This window comes from Myiozetetes cayanensis, unplaced genomic scaffold (assembly GCF_022539395.1).
Source record: "Myiozetetes cayanensis isolate MyiCay16 unplaced genomic scaffold, myiCay2020 scf10, whole genome shotgun sequence".
Classification (NCBI taxonomy): Eukaryota; Metazoa; Chordata; class Aves; order Passeriformes; family Tyrannidae; genus Myiozetetes; species Myiozetetes cayanensis.
The window spans coordinates 11,608,634-11,635,976 of NW_026086605.1; the positions used below are offsets into that span (position 1 = coordinate 11,608,634).

A 27,343-nucleotide genomic window follows, 5' to 3' on the forward strand; every position below is an offset into this window, starting at 1 on the left:
ATCTCAGATATAAGACCTTGTTCCACTGCTACTATTCAGAGGGAGAAAAAAACAACAGCAGCGAAACTAACAAGAATAAACCAAGATCAGACATCACCTTCCATGGTGGCAAATTTGTTCAAGAAAATCTTGGTCTGTGTTTTATTTAGCAAGGAGAATGGTCAAAGAAGAATCTCACAGAACTTCTCATGCAGATGAAATCTGAAGATGTGGTTTATTTCCACTTCCAGGTGAAACTGAATATCACAACACGGAGGTTTTCCACACAAGAGAAATTCAAAGAGCTGGCCACTAGCAATCCATGTTGAACTGCTCATGGAAAGGTGCATCACTGCCAGATTTCAGGGCAGGAGAGAGAGAGGAGATGGGGCAGGTGAAGAGTTTCTGTGAATACAGATTAAAAAACCAAAACCTTGCAATAAAAATCCTGCAGTGTAACCATTGCAGATCCTTTTCCCTCAGCTTTCAAAAACAGTCCTGGGATTATTCATCAGTTGCATGGGTACTTCCTTTAAAGTGCTAGCAGAAGAGGAAAACCACTGCAAATGACATGGTACATCATGCTCTTTTAGTTAGCAAGTAATGCCAAGTGCAATTAGCAAGTAATCTGCAGAACGTATAATTACAGCCCTACAGTTCAGACCCGATTTCTCCATTAGCTGCACAAACACTGCAAAAGGCAATGGGGGAGACAGGGATTCTTTTATTATTATTTTTTCAAATAGAAAGTGCTATCAAAATAAGAACTTACTGAATGACAAACCAAACCTTTTGAAATTTGGTCTCTAAAAAATTTATTGCCAGTGTTCTCAAACCACTTTACATGACAATTGCTTCAAAAGAAATCCCAGCAACATGAAAGAGAGTGTGAGACACCTAGGAAGGGGGATGGGAAAGCACATTAATTTTTAATGCTGTTTTTCAGAAGTGTTCTCTCTCTTCTTCGAAGCAGTCATGGAAGAGGACCAGTTTCTGACAGCTTTGAAACCTGAAGATGCTGCCACACTCTTCTAGGAAAGATACTGGCAGGTATCAGCAATGTGAGTGTTTTATCCACTAATAAGTCTGTGGTCTCAATAGAGGCAGGTGCTGCTGCTTTGCCAGAAGCTGGATAGCACAGCACATTCACTCATTTCAGTCTTTCATCCTATGAATCAGCAGATTTCTAGCCAGAGATGTCCAATACAAATGTGGAAGCCATTGCTCAGAATATGTAAGCTCCGAACACACGTGACAGGTGAAGCAGGGTGATGAGCTTTGCCTGGATATCAAAGAAGAAGGCTCAGAAGAGGGAAGAGGAAACCTCTGGAGAGCTGCTTTCCCAATGATCAAAAAACTGTTAGAGTGAACTCTACAGCCAACCCAGCACTGAGCCTTCAAGGTCCCAGAGAAGCTGGTGTGCTGTACCACCCTTTGCCCTGTGGAGGATCAGGGCCAGATTGAGCTGGAAAGGAGCTAGGGCCATATGGTTTCTCAGTCTCCTGAGGGTTGGTGGGATGAGGGCACCAGAATATTTCATGTCTTGCTCTAACACAAAGGTGAAAGACTCTGAGGATCGTATCTGTGCACAGCATCCTGCCCCTTTCTGTGCACCCCACACCAGGCCTGAGTGCTTCATACAGCCCAGCCCACCTGCTGGCAGGACAGCACAGGACCAATCCATCTGTCCTTACTTAGCAGCACAAGAAACCAAGCACAGTAGCCTCTGTAGAGAATATCTGGATTGTGTTGCCATCAGGCAAATCTTGTCCTGTTAGGGACAGGGAAAAGAAATCATGTATCAGCCTGCTGCTCATTCTGGCTCCTTCTATAAGGGCCTTTTTTTTTTCATTCACTTCAGTGAATACCAGCCTCCAGTCAACACACCTTTTCTCTAGTCCTCCTCCCTGCACATGCTTACCTCTCCATACACTTTTTCTGAGCACTGCAGACATGACTTAGCATCTCCTTCCCCCTAAGGAATGGGAAAAGTCTGCACCTAGGACTCAGGAGACCTGCATTAATGCCAAGCTCTCCCCATGGCTGGCTCCTGAGTGACTGACCATGGCGTGTCCCTTGTTCTCCCTCAATTCCCCTACTAGCACAACACAACTAACAATGTTGATTTCTTTAGCACAATATTTGATCTACTGTCCATATATGGCACTTGACTGCAGTGACAGAATGCTTTCCCCAGAAAGCCAAATATAGAAAACACGTGTCACGGAGCCCAGTGCCCTATCTTCATGTGTTAGGGCTTCTGCCAGGAATCTTCTGGGTACACGGTGCAACTGCTGGGAACAGATCTTGGGTCACAGACATACTTTTCCTAAAGCCAAATAAATCACATGATGCTGTCTGAGAAAGATTATTCTAAGTAGATGTTCTCATTACCTGATTTGTCTACTCAGGTGCTACGGAAACACCTCAGCTCACACTGCAAGTACTGTGGCTCTGTGGACTGTTTAGGTGAATTCATGCAGCAATCCAAAGCCTAACAAATAGACTACTCCTCTGGCAGAGAGGGAGATGGGAGGAGGAAGTGACACTGATTAATCTGTGATCGTTAATAATGTTTTTAAGTCTTGCAAATGAAGATAATGATATGGGTAATCAACTGTCTTACTTCAGGGTATAAACTGATCATCTGCTGGGATAAAATGGGAATTCCTATAACACACATTTTCTTGTCCATTGTAAAGTCACTTGATGGCATTAGCAGATTGATCATTTTCTCGCAAAGTCCAAGCTATTCATTAGTTCCAGAAGGTTTTGAAATTAGATCAGATGATACAGGAATGCAGCTCACTAAAGCAAATGCCAATATCCAATCCATCATTTTGGTTTCCTTACTTAATAATTGTATTTGAAATTTTTGTTCTCAGATCAAGTTCCAAATTCTACTTTTCCTTCTGTGTGCAGCCATTATTTTCACAGATCCATTTTAATGTCATGGATTCTATTCTGAAGAGTCTTTATGTGTGTTTATGCACTGCACTCTGTATAGCCCCAGGAGTCAGGACAGTGAAATGAAATCACAAGGACACATCAGAACCTTGCAGGAAAATCTATAGCCAATAACAGTGCCAGTTGCACCACAAACAGATATTGCAATTAACAGAAAAAGAAAGGAAAACTGAAATGTAAGATGAAACCACAATAGGGACAATTAGAACCTACCAGTCCTTTTACTATCTAATGGTACCTATTTTCTATCACCTGTTTCACCTGAACTTTCCTCACCACACAACCACTCAGAGGTGGTAGACCCATGATTCCCTACCCCTAAGCAAAGGGGCAGAATGTTTCAAGGACAGTGTCACCTTGTAATTTTCTTTCCTATATCAGCTTTTAAATGTGACAGGAAGACTTGAGCAGAAGGGTGAGGATGTTGCCTTGCTTGAAGAGCAGAGATGATAATCAGCTTATCAGAAAGCGACAGGAAAATGACTGTTGGCTCCCATGTAATTTTGAACTCAGTGGGAGCTTGCTTGGACCTGGGAGCTGTTGCCCTTTTCTCATACTCCCTCTGCTGAATCTCTGCTGAGTGTGAACCAGAATCTGTCCGTGTTGCCTTCCTACCTGTACCCACTTTGCTGGTGTCTTCTAGAAGCCAGTCAGTTCTTCAGAATAAGAGTTTACTCATGGAACTTCTGGCCACAGGATAATGTGACTCCTAAAATTTTTATTTAGGGGGGAAAAAACTCAAAAATGGAAAACCTCTTGAATGTCTAAAAATACAAAGAATGTCATATTTGGACAAGAAAGTCACTTATTTGCAAATCTCTAAATGTGAAAAGTGTATGAGGTAATTTTGTTAATATATATTTCTAGCATCCTCTACTTGCCACTCTTGGAACATGGGACTGAGATAGAGGTACCTCTGGTCTGACTCAGTATGGCCTGTGCTTTTAATGCTGTCTTTCTCACCTGAAACCTCCCCTGGCATCCATCTCACCTTTTCCAGCATTTCTCAATTACTTATTCATCCTGCCTCACTCTTCTGCCACCCAGTGATGGATTGCCCGTTATTTTATGTGTCTCCCGGAAAAAACTGCTCCCACTTCATCTCTGGTAAAGCTGCATGGCCACGTAAACAAAAAAGTGTTAGGAAGGACCAGGACTCATAACCTATCCATTTACAACCAGGAACATTTTCTAACACACATAGCCAAGGGCAGCAGTCAGAGCAATGTTGGCAGATCAACTTTCAGCTCACTGAAAATGTTAATGCTCAATTATGCATGCAGAGATATATATGGATCATTAAGTACACATACATAGAAATACATACATATTTATATACATACATGTGGCTGTGTCTACATAAATATATGTTTACCAGTACAAACTTAATGATCCCCATCTATAAATGAGTGTCTGCACACATACACACATAATGAGTTTAGTAAAATGATGCAGGGCTGTGAAGCAAAAAGGTTATTTCTCTCAACGAAGGTTTGGAGAGATGCTTAGCACAGGAGATGAAGTGGCAGGGGTAATAATTATGAGTCAGAGCTGGAATGACATAAAACCCTTCTCTGGACCCACAAAAATATGTTGTCTCTGATTTGAATGGTACAAACTAGCAACTCTCCCAAGCAAATGCTGCTTCTGTTTGGATATATCACAATCAACTAGAAGGGGAATACAATGTGATTCCTTTCCCCTGGTGAACATCAGGCAAGTCACATGCTGTGCCTATGGCTTATCAACACAGAGATGTTAGATCTGACCCAGCAGAACATAACATCATTAAAAGATATACTGATCACCAGTGAGTGCTACAGGACAGAACTTAAAAACTAGATTTCAATAAGACTACTGCATTGTGTCTTCTAAGAACACCTCTAGCCCTTATGCACTGGAGTTATTTTCCTAAAGGACCTAGTGTTTTCTACAGGTGCTTTCCCCACACCTGCACCAAACACTGCAATGTGCTTTGGTACACAGCTCTACACTAACGTAGCTGAAATGACCATCTTGTCAGATGAGATAAGCATCAAAACAACAGCAAAAGGAACTTCAGAAGTGGATGATCAGCCAGGAATGGAGAAAGAGAGTGGATTCACCTTGGTTAGGCAGTAGTTCCAGGGCAGACCAGCTCACACAGTCTCGTGGTACTTCCCTGGGTATCACATTCTTAACAGAGTTCACTCAGCTTGTAAGGAAATAATTATTTTTTGCACTGTTATAGCCTTACAAAGTAACAAAATCATAGAATAATTTACACTGGAACAGACCTCTTCAAGATACCTTGTCCCACTTCCCACTAAAAGCAGCTCCCAATTCAAAGTATGCTGAGATATTCAAAATCATGTAAAGCCCCTACATGCAAATTTACAGATTTTACCATACTGGAAAGTTTTTTAGGACTGTCTTAGGGCATGTATACACAGCCCAAAGCACAGAAGAGCCAAAAAACCTAGGATACTCATACAATAGAGACAGATACTGCAACTGCTCACGTAACAGCCATGAAGTGATACGAAATTCTGTGCTAAAATGGTTGCTGCTTTCCACAGCCCAGAGAGCCCTTCACAGCATGTGGCAATGAAGGTTGGGAAAGTCATTCTACTGATATATTGATTTTAATAAGATAGTATTATGATAATATTGTTAATAATGTAATATGTTAGTAATAGTTGGAGTATAATGACTTTTAATACACATTCCCCTCAGAATATTATTTTTTGGAAGTAGTTGAACACAGACAATTTTGATGCAAATCTATGGAAGAAATTTTCCCTAACAGGAATCAGCCAAGACTCCTAAGTGAAATATTTTGCATTTTCAAGGATGAAAGACAAATCTTTAAAATCCACTCTTTAAAAGCCACTAACCCATCCAGTCTGGCAGTACACAAATATAACCACAGTCTTGGTCTCTCTGCCTCAGCCATGTTTCTAGTCTAAGCACTCCCACTGACTCCATGATCAGCTGGGGGATGCTAATCCCAAACCATTGTGCTCCTCTCATCTTGAAACTTCTTGAAATCTTTGGGATTTCTACACAAAAATTCCATGTATCTCCAACCCACTACGTGCTATCTTGGATGGCCAGTAACAATAGAAAGGCATCAATTTCTTCTCAGCCAAAGCTTCCACAAGCTCAGCATGATCCTACACTGCCCTTATAGGTGCATTCACTAGAGTTCTCTTTGTTAGAAATGCCTAAATGATCTGCATAGATATGGTTTGCACACAGGCTTTACAAATAGGCCTTTTCCTCCTCAGCTCCTTTAATGCTGTGGATAGGAATTTCTCTAAATATTTATTGCAAGAGTCACGAAATTTCTTTGTATAGCTTTTACAAACTATTAAGAATAGTTTTAAAAACTGCTAATGATGACAATAATAATAAAAACAATAACAATAGCAACTAGCACTGGCAATAATAATAATATGCCTGCAAAGATTTAAAAGTCAGTTCTCAACAAAGCTAATACATAACATTCAGGAAGATAACTCACTTAATGTATTTTTCACCAGAAGACTACAGAGATATAAAAAAACCAATAAACTTAGATTTGTAATGCATCTTTCTTCTCAAAAGAAAACTGCATTGATTTATAAAATAAATGGGCTAAATCCACAGCTAGTTGCAACTGAATAGCCCCATTGATTTGAATGAAGGTGCTGATGTGCAGATTTATGGGATCTCGGATCTGTCTCTTTACACGTGTGTGTGCACATATCTGCACGTGTGTGTGGTTAGCAAGGGACACACACTGTGCACTGCATTAAGGATTTCACAGAAAAACACCACATTACCCATACAGAAAGTGACACATTATCCTTGCATACAGTGCACAGAATTGCAGGTTCTAATCTTTAGCTGGGAGCTGGCATATCTTTTCCCCACAGGATGCTCACAGCAGTCTTGTGAAAAGGCTCACAGGTGTATCATATGCTGTTGCATTTTGCTCTTTGCAAAAATAGGGGCAATGTTTGCAGACAGCAAGGCAGCAGATGCACAGATATGCTCTTTCACACAAACAAGTACTCTGCTTTTATGAAGAAAAAGCCAAAGCCAAGACATCATTTCGCAATAAAGGAAAAGCTGGCAAGGCTATGGGAATTGATACCACCTATGCTCTAATAAAATCTCCATAGCTGTCTGTGACAGACACAGAGGCTGCCTTGTTCTGCCCCAGCACTGTTTGGGAATAAAGCACAGGAGTGCTGCTCCTTTGCTTTATATAAAGGCATAAAGGATAACCATAATTACTTAGCCTGGCCTTCCTAAGATACTTTATCACAGGAGATCCAGGAGTTGGCTATGCTTTCCTGAGCCCTCCAAGACTACAGTACCAAATCTTTTTTCTGTCCTAGCATACATGGCAAAGAAGTCAGTTCAAATTACCCTTTGTTAGAGGAGCCAAATAGGATTTTTTTTTTTTTTTTTTGCAGCTAAGATGAGCTCAACTTAAAATACGGACTTCTCTTCAACATAGTCACTTCTGTTTGTGTAAAGCTGATGTAGATCTGGTTTTTGAAAGGCATAACAACACATATCATGCAACAGAGTTGGAATAAATTCAAATCAGTAGCAGAAATGTCCAAGACACACAACAATTACCCTGTCCAAACTTCCTCTGGAACTGATGACAAGCACACCCAGCAGTCTAATCTCAGTTTATCACTACCTCTGACACCAGCAATGAGATCCACCTACACATTTCTGCCATATAAGTAGGCAGATGGACTGAAGCCTAGAAAAGAATAAACCTGGAGTGAATCTTTTTTCTCTTGCAAATAGTGAAAATCTGCAGGAAGTGCAGGTGCAGAAAAGCAGGAAAAGCAAACTGACTGCAAGATGAAATTTACAGTCTATCTGCTGCCCCTGACCTGGAGTGATGCAGCAGTGTCTGATGTGATTAACCAAAGGCACTCCTTCAAGCCACTGCAGATATGTTTCATAGCCATGCCTCAGACTAAGGAATCTTAGCCACCTTGCTTTCTGATTCTTTTCAGAAAGCTGTTTCAGCCAGGTCAGAGAAAACACAAGTAAGAAGGCATTTCTGCAAGTAAGGAAGGCAGTCCATCTTCTCCTTGCTTTGTTCAGAGTCCCAGAACAGATTGCTCTGATCTGCTTTGTGCAAGAGGTCAGATGACTCCTTGAAGATGCCTTAGAACTTAAAAACTTCCCTCTCTCCCTTAGCTGTTAAACTCAGATCCTGGGCTGTTCTTGGGCCAGCATTACTCCACCAGGTCCACCAGCCTTACCCAGCACTTTAGCCCTCTTGGGAGGATGAAGGTCCAAGCACCTTCAGTGCCAGCCCAGGCTCTTCCTGTCATGGTAGGGGTGATCCATGGCATACTACACCCCAGAACAGGAAGGTTATTCTGAGCTCAGCTTTGCACATGCACAGTGAGAACACTTTTACCTTGAGGTAAAACCAGATGCACCGTGCAGATAGCAGGCAATGAGGTTTGGGGATATTCATACCCAGCAGCAATCTCAAAAGACAGTCACACTGCTCAGCTGAAGCAGGCACAGAAATGACATTAGATGCAACCATACAGATCTCTGACTTATGAAAAGCACTGATTCCCTGGGCCATCAAATCCAAGGAATATAATCTTAGCAGTAATTATGAGAAAGGACACCACTCCCCAGAGAAGCAGATTTACCTAACAGATTGTCCTATGGGAACTCCCAAGCTACAGCTTGGTACCACCTCTCCCTATTATACCCCCTGTCACTGCTGGAAAGAGTTTTCTTCCCTCATCTATTTGCCATATAGTTCATGGACATGTAAACCAGGTCTGTGACCACCAGAAAAACCCACAAAACAACACCATGCCTTCATGCAACACTACATGTGTAGCTACACGATGCTACACTGCACATCATGAGGCTTACCATGCACTTGGGGATTTCCATGCACCCCCTCTGTCATCCCAATTTGAAATAGGAGCTGCTATACTTACGTCATTATCTGGGTCTCTATGCCAGGGTCTACAAGGGATCCATCCACAAAAAGTGGTGTTGATGTGAAACTGTATTTACTCCAGGATCTTCCCTCATCAAAACTCATCCTGTGATAGAAGCAGACAACATTTATACACATAAAAACACTTACTCTAGAGCAACTGCAGCAATTAAATATTGGCTAAGGTCTGCATGCTCCAGCAGCTAGATTTATAGACAAACACCAATCTTTGCCATTTCCCAGCCCACTGAATTCATGCTCTTGATGTACTTAAAAGATCAAAGCTTTAGAAAGCATAAACACTGGTAATAAGGACATGGATATACTTGATGCAGCTGTACATCAGACCCCAAGGGATCAAGAGGCATTGCCAAAACCTGTTTCTGGATCTGGAATAGCACCTGGCATGAAGCATCACTCACAGCAAAAGCAGCCCTGGCCTGAATGCATGAAAATTGCTATCACTGCCACGGGACATTTTGACCCATCCATGTATCAGTGCCACATGGCATTAGCTATCAGCTCTCTAGCCCTATTAGTACTTCTTTCCATGCCCTTTCAGAGTTGGTCTTCATCTTACAGAGAGGTGGCCTCAGTCCATCCATGTCCCCACTGAGCTGCCCAATGTCCAGGGCTGGGGCTGTCCCTGGCTGCTGGGCTCCTGGATGGGGTGATGGGATGGGACCTGGTTGCCAGATGCTGTCCCACTTCCCTAGGGATCTCGGTGGGCTCCTGCCTTTGAAGGCCTCTGAGAGCTCCCAGCCCTCACTTTCCCCTGACAGCCTGTGACCACAGCAGTGCAGGAAGCAGCCAGAGGAGGGTGTACACACTCAACTGCTACTGCAACAGTAAAGACAGGCATCCTGCAGCTGTCAGCATCCAGCTCCCAGACCTGCTGCCCATGGACAGTTCTGAAAGCAACCAAGCGTTTTTCTGCTCCCGGACTCTCCACACAATTGTTCCTGCACCATTTCTGCCCAAAGTTTCAGCTCTGAATTATATAAGTAAAGTAAGAACAAACAGAGAAGCACATAGGCTTATTGGTTATAACATTATTTCATCCTTTCCAAGCACAGCTGTTACAGAATTCTCTGTAATTCTGTGAGGTACCTGCACTGTGAAGGCTGACAGATTACTTTCAACAGACATTAGCAAAGAGATACAGCACAAATCTCTTCTTTGGATAGCAGGGAACACTTCTCATTTTAAAGTCAGCATAAAAGCAAATTTGCTCAAATTGGCAGGGGTGGGACTGGGGGGTGCTGAATGTGTGCATGCACACGAGCATCTGAATCGGTCAGGTGGGACCTGGATCCTCCCCACTCCAAGTACGTAGGACACTATCTGAGATGCCACCAAAGGACCAGGAGGCCACTGTAGTGTGTATTACAAACCATGGGTTACACCAACCTCAGATCTCTGGTATGGAAAGCCAAGGTTGACAGTTCCCATTCCCTAACTCTGTGTCATCACCTCACTGAGGACACCCTTACCTGGCTTACAGTGCACATGTGCCAGAATAGGAAGTTGCCTTTAGACTAAAGACAGAACGCTGGGAGTACAACAACATACAAAAAGATTATCTGCCCTTAATCTATTTATTTAAATGTATGTATCTTCCCATACACCTGTGCATTTGTATGCGTTCTGCTTGCATGCTTATCTCTCTAAATAGCATTTCAATTTCTGGGGAACAGCATGCTTCATTAGCTTAGCTAAAGTTCTCTCAGCTTTTCAATTATCCACCCCTCTCTTCTCCGGGATGAAACTTATTGTACAATGTCTCAGCCTGAGAACTAATAGATTTACATGTACCCTTTAATCTATTCCACTCCTGCCCATAAAACAGATGCCTACTGAGGCAATATGAAGCAAATTCCAAAGCCCCTAAGGGTACAATTTTGGAGGAAACATGTTGGAGCTTATTGATAACAGATCTAAATCACTACTTATTTAATGGAGTGGGTGGAACACTCATAGTACTGCACATGCCATTGCATGAGACTTACTGTAAAGGTTTGTGAAACAAACCTCTGCAAAGCAAATAAAGGTGAAATGAGCTCTCAGCTCCTGTGGAAGGTCAACCTGGGGCCAAATCTTTCCCAAAATCTAAGAACAGGCATTTGTATGTAATGTGGGGTTTTATGTCCAAAGAGCCTTCACAATTAAAGACACAATTAAAATAATTACACCTGGCTTGAATATTACAGTAACAAATGGTTAATACATGACTTGCAGCTCTTTCAGTAAGTGGCTCACCTTTCACCCTTCTGCAGCTCAGCTTTCCACAGTCTGATGGAACTACAGCTGGTGACACCTACTCTTGGCTCATACACACTTCTCCTGCCTTGACTCATACTTGGTTTAGTCTAAAGACTTTTACATGGTCCTGATGTCCTCTTTCCTGAGAGCACTTTAGTTATAGTCATGAGAACTGCGTAACCTGTCAGCAGCTTATGTTTCTAGTCACACACCAACACACTCCAACCACAGACTAGATTCTGCAGCTCATCACCGTGAGTCTCCCCTGTTACTACTTTCCATTATATGTCCAGTTAAGGAGGCTGTTGACAAGAGTGCTGGCCTAGATTTACCCCTGGCCCTGACTCACTCACAGCCATGTATATTAAGTCATAACTGCAATGAGTTTGCTTGTGATAAAACAACCAACCCGTTTCCTGAACATTAGAAAGCAAGACGAAAATTGCAACCCTCATTTTGCATATAATGAATTCATGTAATTCCACAGACCTCTTGAAGAACACTTGGTTCCCCTATCCTAGAAAAATAACAAAGCCTTCAGAATATGAACCAATACATCCTGTGGTTAACAGTCCACAACTACACCAAGATTAAAGCAGTCATTTCTTTAGCTCAGGTGGTAAAGAAATGTGCTCAAATGCAAGATATTCAAACTTTTATAGAAATCTATGATGCAGGTATCCCAGAGTTATCTGTCAGGTCAGAAATATAAAGACCAGAATCTTTTTATACTGAAAATGTAGCCATTAATGTTCTTAAAGTACATCTCTGGAATGTTAGCTTTTGATGAGGAAAGACAGCCTGTCTTGAGGTGTCCAGCTTTGGAATGACTGCAATTTCACTGAGCGAGTTTGTACAATAAGGGCTCAGGTAGAGGAGACCTTAACTCCTCATCCCTGCTGCCAAACACCATTGCTTTCTTGTTCTATTTGACTGAAGACCACATTTACTGTTCTGCATGAAATACGTGTGATGGACGTGTGCTTAGCACTATCAAGCTGAGAGACAACTCAATATTGCAGTCAGAAACACAAATCTTGTCTCTGAAAGCTATTTCTAACTAATTAATTTCTACAAAACATTAGAAACTGGGTAGGTCAGTCCATTAGAGATATATATTAGACGTGTATTAGACATGCCCCTCTTTCAGTCAAGACCAGAGACTGAAGGTGATGCTAACCCACCTATTTGCTGTTATCAGTGTTAGTTCTGCATTTCAGAATGCCTCTCTCCAATGTTTCCCTGGTGAAGAAGTCAGAGGGGCAAGAGCTAAGAAGAGGAGAATTTTGGGTGGTATCTTTAGTGCTTAGACTGTTATAACCCATTTACAGCAAAACAGTGTCTTCTGCTGAGAAATCATTTTGCCCTATTTCACCTCCAACTCTATTCTGTTGACACCAGTGTATCTCTGGAAACTGATAGTAGAATACTAGAGGAAACAGAGATGTTTGGAACATATCTCTGCTGTCCTTATCTACACCTACTGCCCTCTCCTCTCTCTTCCTTTATCTGTCTTACCAGGTTAATGTTAAAGTCTGTTAACAAAGAGCAGAAATGAGACACATCCTCTCAGAAATACCTGATGCACAAAGGACGACATTACTTAGTATGTATGTGTCTGTAGGAAAGAAACACCACCTGGAGGCTCATAGTACATTACCAGTGCCAAGAGTAATTCATATATGTATGTGATTATGTATAGAGACATTATATCTATAAAATGGTACAACAATCATTTTATTAATCAACAAAAATAAAATGATGGTAAAACACAGATAATAATGAGTTAATTTGCTCGTTTTAGAGACTCTAGCAGATGTTGACCAGGTGATGCCATATCTGTCAGGTTATTTCCATCAGGAAACCTCAAAATAATAAGTTTCCTTACCACATGTGCCGGATGGGCACTGATGTGTGTTTCATGGCCACTAGTGCTCCTCCCCAGTCCAGAAACCATACATTGTATTCCTCCTCGAAGATCTGCAAACAAATTAGGTACTGCATGAGTGCTCCACTCCACTGGGAGGAGAAGACTCAGAAGAAGAACAGCAAAAGGCTCCATGCTTTCCTTTGCTCTGCAAAACATACCTGTCTCCAGGAATTGCCACCATCAGAAGAGATGAACACACCAGCATCAGTGTATGAAAGCTCAGAGCCAATATTGCCTGCAACACAAGCATCAGACATTCTTGTATGGATGAACACAGAACTGCATATTTCCACGATATGAAATTAATTTGACCTCACCTAGTGGTCCAAATCGTGAGTTTAAACTCACTGGTTACTTGATACAGTTCTCAATTTTAATCTAGTAATTTCCATTATTATGGAAACCATTTTGCTGACAGCCTTACAGGGTGAACTACTCTGCCTCACCATGCATTAGGGAATAGATATCCCATACTGAACACACAGGCTCACTGAACAATGCAGGTCTGCTCTAAATAATTTTTTTCTCACTTCCCTGCTTTCCAAAGTCACATTGTCCATCTACCTCATTTTATTCCTTGACAACAGCAACAGCGACCAACTGCTTTAGATGAGGTTACGAGGAAAACCTGACGTGAGACACCATATAGTATGTCAGTCTATAGGGACATGCAGGTTCATGAGAATAAATCTATGTTAGTTTCAAGATCTTTTTTGCCCAGTGCCTTATTATGAGGTGAAGTCCTCAGGAATTAGAAACTGATTTAAAGTGCAGAAGTGTAAGTTTTGTATCATCATATTTTACATACTGAATTAGAGATCCCAATTTTCAAACAGTGATTTTCAGACTGAAGGAAGAAAAGGGAGTAATACACCAAGATTTTGTGCTATCACTTCTTTCTGTATTTCTGTGCAAACTTGTTACATTATTTTCTTCATTCTCTCCATCTAGTTTCTTTCAGCTATATGGTTTCAACCCAACAAAACATAACTCTCAAGTAAGTCAAGAGGATTTAACAGCTGTACAACTGGATACTAAAACTCTTTCCTATATCAAGAGCCCAAGTTTCCAGTCATTGCTGGAAATGTCCCACTGTAAATCAAGTAAGACATAGTCTTTGAGCAGCCATTGCCTGTGAAAATAAATTGCAAAGCTTATCCTTGAACACATTCACCAATTTGGTGACACGTTTCCGTTGTTGGAAAACTGATTAGTGGAAACAGATGTGCATATTCCCTACACGTTAAGCTTTTTAATGTAGAAAGCAGTAAGGCAGAAATTGTATTCTGCCTTTTAAAAGGTTAATTGTTAGACTTGGAAAACATTCATCCCATGCACTGGCAGCTTGAAAAGAACCTAATTTATCAACAATTTAGATGAATGCCTAGAATCTCACTGTCCTGCTGCCTCAATTTTCTTCCTAAAAGGTTAAAAAAAACCCTCTGCAATTACAGCATCATGAGTAGGGCTTGTTCCTAAGCATCCATCTAGCAAGTGCAACCTGCCAAGGAGTGATGACTCCACTTGGCTAAGCATAGGGAGATCTGGAGGTTTAAACCAAATTATCTCACTCCATTTGGCCTGGATCAGTGAACTGGAAATCACATGGTGTCTCCCTTGTTGAGATATAAATGTCATGAAGGGAACCTGTCTCTCAGGTTCTGTCTTAGTCTGGCAGACACATGGAAGCACAGAAGGACACGAGAATGAAAATGGTTGGAAGAAATAGTGTAAATTTATACAGGCAATATGCTAACATGACATGCTTGCAAGCCAGTCCTAGGCTGAACAGGACAAAGGAGATAAATTGAGCCTTAGAAAGAACAGTTAGGCTATTTGAATATATTTGAGCATATGTAGGAGCCTCTCTTTGAAAAGACAGAACAGCCTACATGCTTCAGAGGCCAGCTTTCAGTAGCACCAGCCATTCAGAAAGCACTTTTTTTGGCCCAGCAGCTCTCACAGAGCTGCAGAAGTTCTGAGTGTGGTTGGTAGCCCCATCCATCCTGATTAGGCTACAGGATGTGTGCAAACAGGGCCTGGGATGGTTGCCAGGTTAAATTCAGTGGGTCAGCCATTGCAACCATGAAGCACTGTCGCAGGCTGCCATTAAAACACCATGACCTGCCAAAGCACAGTTTCGCAGAACAACCCACAATAACAGTGGCCCATGCAGTGCTGATGAAGTACTGCTGGTCTTGGAGCAACGCAGGGTTTAAAGTAGGTGCCATGCACAAGACAGGTACATATGAAGCCCAGTCTTCACCTGATAGACTTTGTGACAATTCTGTGCTTACTGCTCAAAAGGTGGAATGTATTGATACCTCCTAGGAGTGAGAGGTATAAGTAATGCCAGTTGGTAATGGTCCCTTGAAAGTGTGGGCTTAGACCTGCGTATGGGTTATTGTAGAGCAAAAAACACCTTGACAGGCATTACCTTTTTTGAACTTGGGGCCATATGCCTTCTTCTAGCCCATAACAAATGGGAGATAAAGTGAATTAGCTCAGCACTTGCTGAAACAGAGCTGAAAGCTTTTGCAGCAACAAGGAACATCTCAGATACTCTCAGGCTCCCAGTGAGGTATGGGTGAGGGTGAAAAGCCCTTCTGCTCTTACCTGTGGCCACCAGCAGCCCAGGAGCTGTCTCTTTGCTGGAAATGCTTCCTGATGTATATGGATTCTCTGAGAGTTGCAGACGCAAGTGCAATGAGCAAAAGGGCTGTTGACAGAAAACAAACAAAAGGCAAAAGCTTTAATATGCAACAAGTTAAATGTCAGAGGAATCCTGGGTGACTACACACAGATGCTCCAATCCTTCTGAAAATGACCCCTCTGCTCTTAGCACTGTTACAAAAAGAAGCATATGTTCATTTGCAGGATAAACACCATAAAAGTAGATGAGAACAAGAGATTCAGGAACTCTGCACTTGTTTTTACCAACAATCTGACCAAGAGCACTTTTCCCCGGAAACTTTCTTATTCTGACTTGAGTTCCATTAAAACCATCAAGGAAGATGGTCAGAATTTTTACTTAAAAGTTATGAAGCTATAGATAAAGAAATCTATTTAATTCACCCAGCAAGTCAAGAGAGTTTTGTTAATCTACTGTTTTAAATAAGCAGCTCTAGAAGAGTCAGTTGTGCTTTGAAAAAGACCTGCCACTCACCAGCTGGCAAAGCACAGGATCCCCCCTTAGATCAATGTCCGGTGCCTGCAGCAAACGCCAATCTCTGCCCTTGTTGTAGGTAATGAAAGTCTTGATTTGGTCATCTATCTTCCTGTTAGCCAGGAATATGCCTTTGATCCCTGCTACCTAGGAAAAACGGAGAGAGATGAAAAAATACATCGGAAGAACAGGCTAAAAGCAGTGTCCATCTGAGCACTCCCAGGAGTGGAAGGTCTCTGAAAAAGCTATGAAGCCATCTCAATCCAGCTTTAGAAGACTGTGAATGGCGTTAAAAGTACATCTTGATGATGGCTGCAAAGCTGGAAGGCCTCATGTGGTCTCTCTCTTGGGAAGAAAAAGACAAGGATTTTCACAGAGCAAATCCCTAGGAAACTGCCCACTTTAGCATTTCCTTGAGTGCTTGCAGATAGGCTGATGATGGACTTGAAGGTACAGCATGTCACACATGAGCTCTCTGAGCTTTCCCACTCCCTCTATAGATTGCCAACACATGGGAGACAACAGGTCACATCAGAAGCAGTGTGGGATCTTTGTGTGTAAAAGAAAAAAAAATCAACACAAAAGATGGAAATCCTGAATATGCCGATGTTTTGCAAACTTGAATTCTTCGTTTTCCTTCCACTCCCAAATTCTGACAAAATCAACCCAGTTGTTTCAAATGTTATGATTTTTGTCAGCAGAACCCAGTACAGCAAAATATGGTCCTGTCAAAACATTCCCAAGAAGATTTCATGTTGAGTCTCAGTTGCACAGCTGTGAAAGTGAGACAGGAAGAAGGAACTTGCTGCAAATCTGCAACTTCCTGGTGACAGCCAAGATGCAAACCCTTCTACTCAAAAGCCCCCAGAGTGATACTACTTTTTAAATGACCCTGGGAAAATCTCTGTAGGCATTTAACAGTAAAAAGTCTATGATAAACCACAGGGGAATACAGAGTTTTCCTGGGAATTGGAAACAATGCATATTTATTTTAGTTGGTTTATCACAGCAAAGAAATATATATTTGCAGAGTCAGGAAAATATATTTAACAGGTGAAAATAAAATATAAACCCTGTTCTTCTTACTGATATATGTGTTATTTGTGAGTTTTCCCACATTGACTTAAACTACCTGGATTTTTACAAACAAACTGATGATGTTGTTAAATGAGCATTATTCTGGCTGAAATAAATAAATGTGTTGTCTTAACTTCTACATGTAGTTGAAAACATTTCTCCATGTAATAGCAGAAGTCAGCCTGAAACCATTACTATTAGTATTACTGATTAGTTGTTTGCTGCTGGCAAAGCACTGAGCCCTGAATCTCAGCAGGCCTTCCATCCAGCAAGTAATGATACACCAAACCCTGAATGCTCTGAACAAAACAGGAACCAGAACAACTGCTCTGAATGGACTGCTGTTGGCCAAGGCTGACAGGTCTGGTAGAAGAATGATGAATGGAAGATAATTTGAGGTAGAAGTTATCCATCTGTCTTCTTTGGGCACCTACAAACTTCTGCTTATAGTTCACAAACTGTTCAGTGCTCAGAAAGGTGGAATCCAGATTCCCTGCCTGCAAGCAGGTGCCTCTAGATATCCAAGGGGAAAAGCCCCAGTATTTTGAGTCCTTTTAGAGACATCCACATTATTATGGGGAGGATAATGGTTTTCCCTTTTGAAAATAACACATAGCTAACCAGTCACTGACTTGAAAGCAACCAGTTGTTGCACCTATAGCAGAATGCACTGCATCTATTGCCACATGAGTGAAATCAGCGTCAAACCCAGTAAATACCTCAGGGCTGATCCCAAAACAAATGAAGATCCTGGGAGGTTGGTAAGAGATTTACACTTGCTTGAGCTATCAAGCAGTTGCTGTTCTTTGCAGGGTGACCTTTACTACATACCTCATAAAGGTCAATGACGATATTCCCCTCCAGCCCTCGACTGCTTTTCACATTTTCCAAGGCCAGGGTGAAGTAGACCCCTCGTGTGTCTGAGATATACAGATTATATGTATCATTCTGGTTCCACTCTTGAACAGCTGCAAAGACCTGATTCTCATCTGTGCTGATAATATGCATGTCCTGTTAAAAGAAGACAAAAGGCCTGTTACTGAGGATCTCAGGATTTCTTTGCCCTTCGGGACATGTAGTAATTACCATGAATTATGAAAGAATGGAGATGGAACATGAATTATAGGTATGTTAAACAACTTTCTGTTAGAGCAAGCCAATAAATTACCACCATTGTGACTTTTCTGCCTTTCATTTTTTTTCATGATCGCCAGCTGGGCAAAGGATTTTTGCTTTCTTCATTTTTGGTACCTTCAAGGAATTTCATCCAGTTTCATTTTTTATTTATAAATTTGAAAGCCAGTGTTATCACTCCTGGAAGATTCATAGCCTTGGAGTCCTCATAGTCACTAAGCATGGTGCAGCACCAGGCTAAAAGCAGTGATAATTTCCATTCACATGCTAAACTAATGGGTTTGTGCTTCCAGCTGGTAAAGGGATGGTTTAAAAAATCCTGGGAGTTCACATTTATTTGGAGGAGAGGTATAGGGATCAGTTTGAGCTACTGCTGATAAGGATTTTTAATAACACACTTTCCTATTGAGAGTTTATCTGAGATCAATTATCCCACTATATATAGGCTATCAAATAATCCACCCACTAACCGTTTTTGGATTTCTGCTGCTGGCCAAGATACAGAAAGTCCAGCAAGGGTTTCCTCATTTAGTTTTAATACCAAAGAGATTTTACAGTGCATTTTCTCACTATTATTTTAAAACAGGTTCATGGAAATTATTTCCACAGTCATGATGAGTATTGAAGGACTTCATCCTTGCTACTATTGCTGAACAAACTGACAGAGGTCCAGCTAGAAGCAAAAATGACTGTGGTTATATGAGACACCATTTATCTATTTGTATCTATTTAAACTTTCCCCAGGGTGCCAGGAGGCCTTGATTAATTCCTTGCACTGTTTCCGCATCAAGAAACCATAATTCTGGAAGTCTCCCAAAGGGTGGAGTGACCTGATTTTGGGGAAGAATATCTGGGAGAAGATCAGTTCAATATCCTTATCCTGCCTAGGAGGCGAGTTAATCTTTTGTGTGAGGTATCTAGATGAAAAGTTGGGATTGATTAGATGGGGCTATTTCTAATAGATCTATCATAGCCTATCACCATGGGATGAGTGGGAAAACCATTTGAGAGCCTAATTTTATCCCAGCAAGTGCAGTCAGTGAGAGATTTGCCATTTTCCTCAATGAAGGAAGACTAAATCAGGAAGTTTGTTCTTGCCCAGCAGCTATAATTCCTTAAAGATTAAGCAGACATCCAACCCTTTCCAACAGTGTAAAAATAAAGCAAAATGCCCAATGACTTCAATCTGTTTTGACCACTTGCAGTGGAAATACTGCATTACCCTAGTGCCAGCCTCACATACATACAACTCCAACAGAGTTCATTAATCTACAGCTGACAGAATAGTTATTACTGTACAGCAAAAATATTCTAGTGACTAAGGGCAGAATCAACAAGCCTCTTCTATGTGGCTAGAAGACTTTTCCATGACTAGCTTAATAGTACTTCTCCTTTTTAAATTACAGAAGTATCCCTGATTTTATACTATGCACCAATTCTAAACCAGGGCCACCAAAAAATCTGTATTATAATAGGCCAATCTGTGACAACATTAGTCAATAAAGCAAGACAATCAAAGGGCATTCATTCCCTCTATCCATTTGACTTTTCAATGAGGGACAGCTTTCAAGGCCAGTCCATAACATGGGACTATAAATAATGGTTTTCTCTTGAAAAATGGCAGCAGGTTTTCCAAAGGTTGGTGTGTAGTCAGACAGTCTGAATCCCACATCACCACCATGGAATAACAAACAAAAGAAAATTCATTTATGCCGTGCAGGTGTCAATACGTAATGGACTGTGATCAACCCAAGTGGGAAGGAGTTTGGATGTAACACTGGGAATCTGATATGCAACTTTCTCACAACTTTTCAGGTACAAGTTAAAGCAAATATGCCATATCTGCTAGACTGCAGATATCCCATAGACAATTAGAAGGGTAGATCCATCCATAAGGCAAATCTAGTCACCTATCTTACAGCTAAGGCACCAAAATTTTTCACTTGTGGAAGGAAGGGCAAATCCCTTATTGTTGATTATCAGCCCTCTATGAGAGTAGCCTCAACAGCCATTCCAAGGATCCAAAGTGCAACAGTGGTCTCAGGTGCCCACTAGTTTACCCAGAAGCCTGTGTTCAGCCTAGGCACTGGAAAGGTTGGTCCCTTCTGTTTTACACAGTCTTACATCATGACTATACTATGGAACTTGAGTATAATTTCAGGACATATTCTCCTAGTTGAGGTTTGTTCGATATGAATAGAAAGCCAAGGGTTGTTGTGGTCAAAATGCAGGACTCAGCACTTTGTTTTATTGAACCTCCTATATTTGGCCTCCCAAGATATTACATATCTGTGTTCACAAAGTGTGGACTCACCTTAGGAAGAGAGTATTTGGGTAATTTAATCTGTGCAAAAGGCTCCCGTCTGTATGACACATAGTAAGTTGCTCTTCCACCAGTTGTCACCTGTGGAAACACCAGAGAAAGTAAGTGATGACTCTTCTGAGACACTCTATGCTGCCACCTTTAAAATCATTTGGCAACCTTTCTTTCAGATATCTTTTCTATGACACACACAGCTGTCCCTAAAGGTATCTGCTTAGCTCCAAAGAAATCCCAAATTTGAGAGGGTTAGAGTATTATTTATTTAAGATGTGCTATTGAACTTTCCATTTTGTCTCTCACACTTCAAATCCAGTGTGATTTTAACATCTCAGGAAAAAAGGGAATAGTGGATATAAAGTTTAAGGTCCTGAATGGGAGGAAGAGGATCATCTGGTTTCATCACATGGTTCCAGCTCAACTACCTTGGGCAAGTAATTTTAAGTGTTTGTGCTTCTGTTCCTCTCCTGTAAGTAGGAGATAATCCCTCTTTGCTGCTTCTCAGCCTTGTCTACACTGTAAATCCCTTGGGGCCAGGATTGCCTTCCTACAGCCTTTTACAGTGACTAACAGTAGAGATCCACACTGGCACCATTTAATGCTAACAGTAAATGTGCTCTTGGAAAGATGGAGCTAAACTCTTACCTGCCCTTTGCCACTATAAAACTGGTTTCTCTGAAGTCATATTGTCTCTGAAAGAGGACATGGGGGGGAACTAACTGATAGACATCCAAATCTGGGGATTTATGGATTGAAATGAATTGTATAGGCCTTGCATAAATGCTATGTATCAACGAGATCTAGCTCTGATAATTTGTGAAATATGGGACTTCAAACCTGTCACTAGTCACTTTTTGCCAGTGTTTATTCCGGCACCATTTCAGGCCTGGCTACAACAAGGCTTACATCAGTGAATTTCCTGTATTCTGCTGTTTTGGTGGTCTTGCAGGTCCTAAGATTAAAAAAAATGCACAAAGCACTTCTCTATTATATGGAATGTCATTTGTTGGCTTCTTAAGTTTCCAATAAAGCTAACAGAAAGGTCCTAGATTCTCTCCTAGATATACCTCCTTTATCTGACAGTGATATTTCAGAATGAGCTTACACAGAATATTGCTACAGCATCAATTGTATTCTCAGCAGTGATATAACCTCTAGATAGTGACTTTCTTCCCTAGAGAAGCTGTCATTCGAAGGACACGATATTACTGGTCATGAAATTTGATATCTAATCAACTCAAAATAATGTTGCTTCATTGAGAGTTTGAAGGACTGTAAAGAAAGAAAAGTTTAGAAATAGGACTGCCTTCTACACTAAGACTTCCCCTTCTGATTTTTTTCCCATTTTAACTTGTAATGTTATCATAACTGCATTTAGCCCTCCCAGGGCAAAAAACCAACCACTATTATCCCACACACCACATATGAAGGCCATAAGAATGACCCATACCACAGCAAACAAACTCTATACAGATAACATGCAGCTAAAGCCAAGAGTAAACACAAACACGAAAATCTAAAGTGATTTGCTTACAGACCCAAAGCAAGTCAGTGGCAGAAACAAGGAGAGAAGAAGAGTCACTTCATGAGAGGGTCTCACTTCATATAAAGTGCACTGTGGACTGGCACAGTAGCTAGCATTTCAGGGTCCTGCTCTCCAGCTGTGAGGATCATAGACTCATAGAATGATTAGGGTTGGAAGGGACCTTAAAGATCATCTAGTTCCAACACCCCTGCCATGGAGTGGGACACCTTCCACCAGACCACCTGTACAGTGTTCAAGGGCACATAGTGTGCTTCTTGGGGAGGTCCTGCAGAGGGCCAGGAGCTGGACTTAGATGATCCTTGGGGGTCCCTTCCAGTTCAGAATATTGAATGGTTTTATGTAAGCCCCATTCAACTTGGCCTAGAAAACTTTCAGGGATGGGGCATCCACAACTTCTATGGGCAACCAGTTCCAGTGCCTCACCACCCTCATAGTAAAGAATTTCCTCCTTATGTCTAATCCAAACCTGCCCTCTTTCAGTGTAAAGCCATCCCCCCTTGCCCTATCAATACATGCCCTTGTAAAACTCCCTCTCCAGCTCTCCTGTAGCCCCCTTTGGTACTGGAGGGTGCACTAAGGTCTCCCCAGTACCTTTTCTCCTCTATGCTGAAAAGGCTGAAATAACACTGCTGAGTGTTATTTCTGAAGGATGTATTTCCCATCTAATACTACCACATGAAAATAAGTTTTCACAGGAGAGAACAGACTATGCAGTTGACTCACGCTGAGTCCAACTCAAAGGCAAGAATTCATGTTTGCAGTAATTTTATTTCTCTCAGCTCTACAAGCATTGCTCAAAGGATCCTACACTTCTAGGTCATATTATCTAAATAACACAGGGAATATTTAAACATCCCCTCTTCTCTTTTGTTATTTCTAACCTCCAGTGGAAAATTCAAATTCTCAAATGATATAACTTTGCCACATGAACTCATTTTATACCACTCATGATTTCAGCACTACATCATTATTTGTAATAGAGTACAGATAGAACTAAACATGTGTGACTGCTTGGTAAGGACCCTGGGTTCAATATCCACCTCTTCTGGTGGGCTGAGATGTGGTCTTCAACTTGTATTTAAGATGCAGACATAAATATTTACATACTTTGTAAATGTTGTGATGACCAATTAAAATTGGAACAGACTAACAATCTTCCAGTTAATCCAATGAACACAAAGTGGCAAAAAAAATCAAGGGGTTATCAAATTCCTCTTTCTGTGCCAAAACAGGATCCACTACAAGTCTGCCACACTCAAAAGGTTTTACACAGTTTTTCTGGTTTTATCCCACTGCAAATTGGTACCTGGAGGTTTTTTTTTGTTTGTTTGTATTGCGTGTCTGTCTGCTTTTTAATGCAGAAAGGTAGGATTAAAATACTGTTCAAGTTCACTGTGCATTAGTTAAGCTCCCTTTCAGTCCTCTACCTGGACTAGGTCACCTTGACAATGGTTTAGAAATAAAAATCTTTGTGGTCTGTTGTCTTTCTGAGCCAGTTAATATGAAGCCACCCACAATTCTTTTGGCAGGAATTGTGTGAAGCTTTTCCCAGCCAGGATCTCATCTTTGCATGATTTACACGCACGGTTATAACAGTTCCAAAAAAACGATCAAGCCTTCAATAAAGTTTTGGCAAGCACTGTGGTAGAGAATGAATTTTGGAAGGTACAGCTTAATTTATTTTGATGAACTTTTCCTTTTCCTGTGAGCAAACTCTCCAACACTGTAAATCCCAGAGATTATGGTACTGTTTTGCCCTCCAATGCCTCCTTTCAGTTCACATTTGATGAATGTCACCCAATTATTTGCTGTGAGCTCATCTGTCATGCTTAGTACAGAATAAGCTGGGTTTGTCTTTTCCCTCCTCCACTGCTAATTGTTAATCTGTTTTTCTGGATTTCTACTTTATGTGTTTGATTGGTTTATGGCCAGTGGAAATGATTCCTATGGACAAATGTGTTTGTTATTAAACACATCTGCCTTTCCTAACCTGTGTTCTTTCTTCCTGGGTCCAGTCATGATCTACTAATTTTCTTTAATACTTCCACATTTTGTATCAAGAGAAAAATCTTATTTAACTTATATCAGCTGACACTTAAGAACAGAAACATGAGAAATTTCTCTTTAAAAGCCCTGAAAATTTCAGTATATCTGCTCATTCCCTCTCCTGACCTGTAACGAGACAGAGTGCATGAAACACAGAAAAAACCCAAGTATGCTCACAAGACTGCAGAGAATTATTTAAAAAAATTAATGGAATATATTGACCTCTATAATTTCTGTGCCATATCTAGAAACACACTAAGCCATTTCTCATGTTGAAGTTAGCCTTAAGCAAAAAACCGTGTCTCATGTAAAAGAGTTTGGAAAGCAAGCAGAATGAGTTAAGAGGTCCCAGGATGTAATGACACCCTGGGTGATATCAGGAAGTGTAAACCACAATGTACCAGGCTTCCTTCTCATCTTCCTGGCTAGCTGATTCTGGGACTCATAAATTCCAGTGTAAGGCAGGTAATGATGTAACAAACATGGAACTACTAAGTCTTAGTAATGGCCCTGGGCTAAGCAAGACCCCATCTACCTCCTGCTGCTCAAAGAACTTTCAGAAAAGTGAACGGAAAGCTCACAGAATCAAATTTTAAACTACTTCTTTATATTAAGTAGTTGATAGCTTATAGTTGATGTTATTTTCAGCGAACACCTCACTTGTTTTCTGAGGTGATTTTCTCCGCTTGTAAAGTTCCCTCCTTTCCAGTGAGAAAAAATTAATTGGTAAAAGTCAAAGGTTGAGATACACTCTCTCAGTACTGTAACAGCATCCTGGATCTGTGTTATCCAATTCCATAGGGAGCCCTGGCATCCTTCTACTCTGCTTTAACTTCAGGTTCCTTTTCTCCTTCTTGTGGGCATAAAATCCTCTAAATCAAATTGTGGCTTAAAGCATGGAGGAGTGATAGCAAGGTCAGCAGAGAGGTTGCTCCATTCACACGCTTAGCGAGGGATTTTTGTATTCTTCAGAGCCAGCAACTGCCTAGGCCTTGTACAGGTTTGCCAGTATGAGGATTGAAAAGTTGTGCCTCCTTTCCTAAGTCTAACCAAAACGACAGTCACAAGAGATTCAGGAGGTAAGAACACATCTACATGAGCCTAATGTAATGTTCTTCCTTCCTGAGTATCCACCATGGGCAGGAAAAGCCATCTTCTGGATATTTCTCTGTACTGAGATTCTCTACTGTTCCAGCATAAATCCCATCATGATAGGTACCATCTAGTCTGAATTCCCTCCCAGTGGTTTTCATTAATATAATACCTTCTGCACAGCCATTAAAGCAATATGCAATTACTGAGTGTGCCATGGGGACACACAGATCAGTGTTTCTGTGTGCAAAGCACCCTCAAGCTGCCTGGTAAATTCAGCAGGCATGTTTGAAAATATGCCACTTTCTAGAGCAGCAGACCCATCAGAGAAAATTTGCTAAGACAAAGGAGCATTTATTACACTGGTCCAATCTCTGTTCACCTCCCTTTCCCTTCAGAGCTATGATGACACAGCTATAGCAGCATAAACTTGAGTGAAAATATTGCATTTGTTTTAAAAGCAACTCCTGTGCCGAAAATGTGCATGGTTACACCAAAACACGAGTCACATCAGAGCTGCAGGTGCACATTCCCCACACAGAAACCAGCTAAGAGAGGAGCATAAGTGTACACATTATAGCTCCTTTTGAAGGATTTCAGAGGAAACATATGGCTTTGTCAAGGTGACACTTTACATCTTCAGCAGATAAATCAAGACAACGTGAGGGGAGGGGAAGAGAGTGGTAAAAGAAAGTACAGCACAAAAAGCCCTAGAAGGAAAATCAATATAAATAAATAAATAAAGGAAAACCTTAATAATTTTTTATCAACAGATATTTAGGTTCAAGTTCCAAATCTGATATTTGGCACAGAAAAGATGAAACTGTGCTAAAAATGGATGAAGTCACGCAGTAGTGAATAGGAAAGTAGCTAACTGCTTACTACCTGTCTTGCTTGAAGAAGAGCTTTTAACTAGCATGTGGGATGCACTTGCTTTCATCTGTATGGATTAATTTCCCCCACTAGAGTGCTGTCCAGCATTTTAAAAAGGGGCAGGAGGAGATCAGCTGTAGCAGGCATTATTCACCAGTAAAACAGGTGTAATCGTGTTCATCATTTAAACGTCTTCATCCTATTAGTTTCATAATAAGCTTTTAATGATTCCTTCAATAAAAGACTCAAAAACCAACCCCTACAAGCTGGAGAGTGCTTCATTGTCCCGCCAAACCGTTTTCTCTACCATCGATTGCAAAGATAAAAATCAATCGTAGCTAAGCAGGGTGAAGTTAAAAATAAATTGCATGGATTGATTTCTGTTAAGACCTTTGGCTCCTAGTTAATGGAGGAAAAAATGGAGGAAAGAAATTTATATTTGAACATGGTGTATTTAGTTTCTATGAAAATAAAGAGAAGGCTCTATACTAGGAAATCAAAGTTTAATTTCTCCCTCTTATCTTGTTTCACTGTTGAGAAGTTTCACATTAATTAAAAAAAAAATATTAAAAAACCTCTTCCTTTATTCCTGGGGAAATGGAAATTTACCACTTATTTAAGTTATTAAATTGATAGTTTGAGAGCAAAAGTTATGAATTCTTCTGAACTGGCATAATCTCATCTGTGGCTGCTGGTTGAAGTCTACTCACCGGAAAACTGACTTCTGTCAAGAAATGTGCTCATTTAGCCTAGCCTTAAATACCTGATAAACCTGAAACATACACACACTTCCTACTAAACTTCTGAGTTTTTCTAAACAACCACAGTTACAACCAGTATTAGTATTAAACTACTTCTCTGATCTGAGTTTAGACATATATAGCTTATAGAACTAAGAAATTTTTTTTCCCTTCTCTATAAACCTGAAAGAGAAATGTTCCCCCACCAGAATTCTAATATTAAAAATAGTAAGTATTTTT

The 27,343-nt window shown here is 40.9% G+C and overlaps 1 protein-coding gene across 1 annotated transcript in view; it reads right to left on the reverse strand.

Moving 5' to 3' along the window:
• The window catches only part of SORCS3 (sortilin related VPS10 domain containing receptor 3), a 289,152-nt gene that overhangs the window by 49,051 nt on the left and 212,758 nt on the right, over positions 1 to 27,343 (reverse strand). The window contains exons 8-14 of the mRNA XM_050338477.1: positions 20,801 to 20,890; positions 18,184 to 18,363; positions 16,276 to 16,422; positions 15,726 to 15,828; positions 13,268 to 13,344; positions 13,068 to 13,159; positions 8,916 to 9,023 (exon numbers count right to left, since the gene is read on the reverse strand). Coding sequence (XP_050194434.1) covers positions 8,916 to 9,023; positions 13,068 to 13,159; positions 13,268 to 13,344; positions 15,726 to 15,828; positions 16,276 to 16,422; positions 18,184 to 18,363; positions 20,801 to 20,890 — 797 coding nt within the window. The remainder of the gene's footprint in view (positions 1 to 8,915; positions 9,024 to 13,067; positions 13,160 to 13,267; positions 13,345 to 15,725; positions 15,829 to 16,275; positions 16,423 to 18,183; positions 18,364 to 20,800; positions 20,891 to 27,343) is intronic.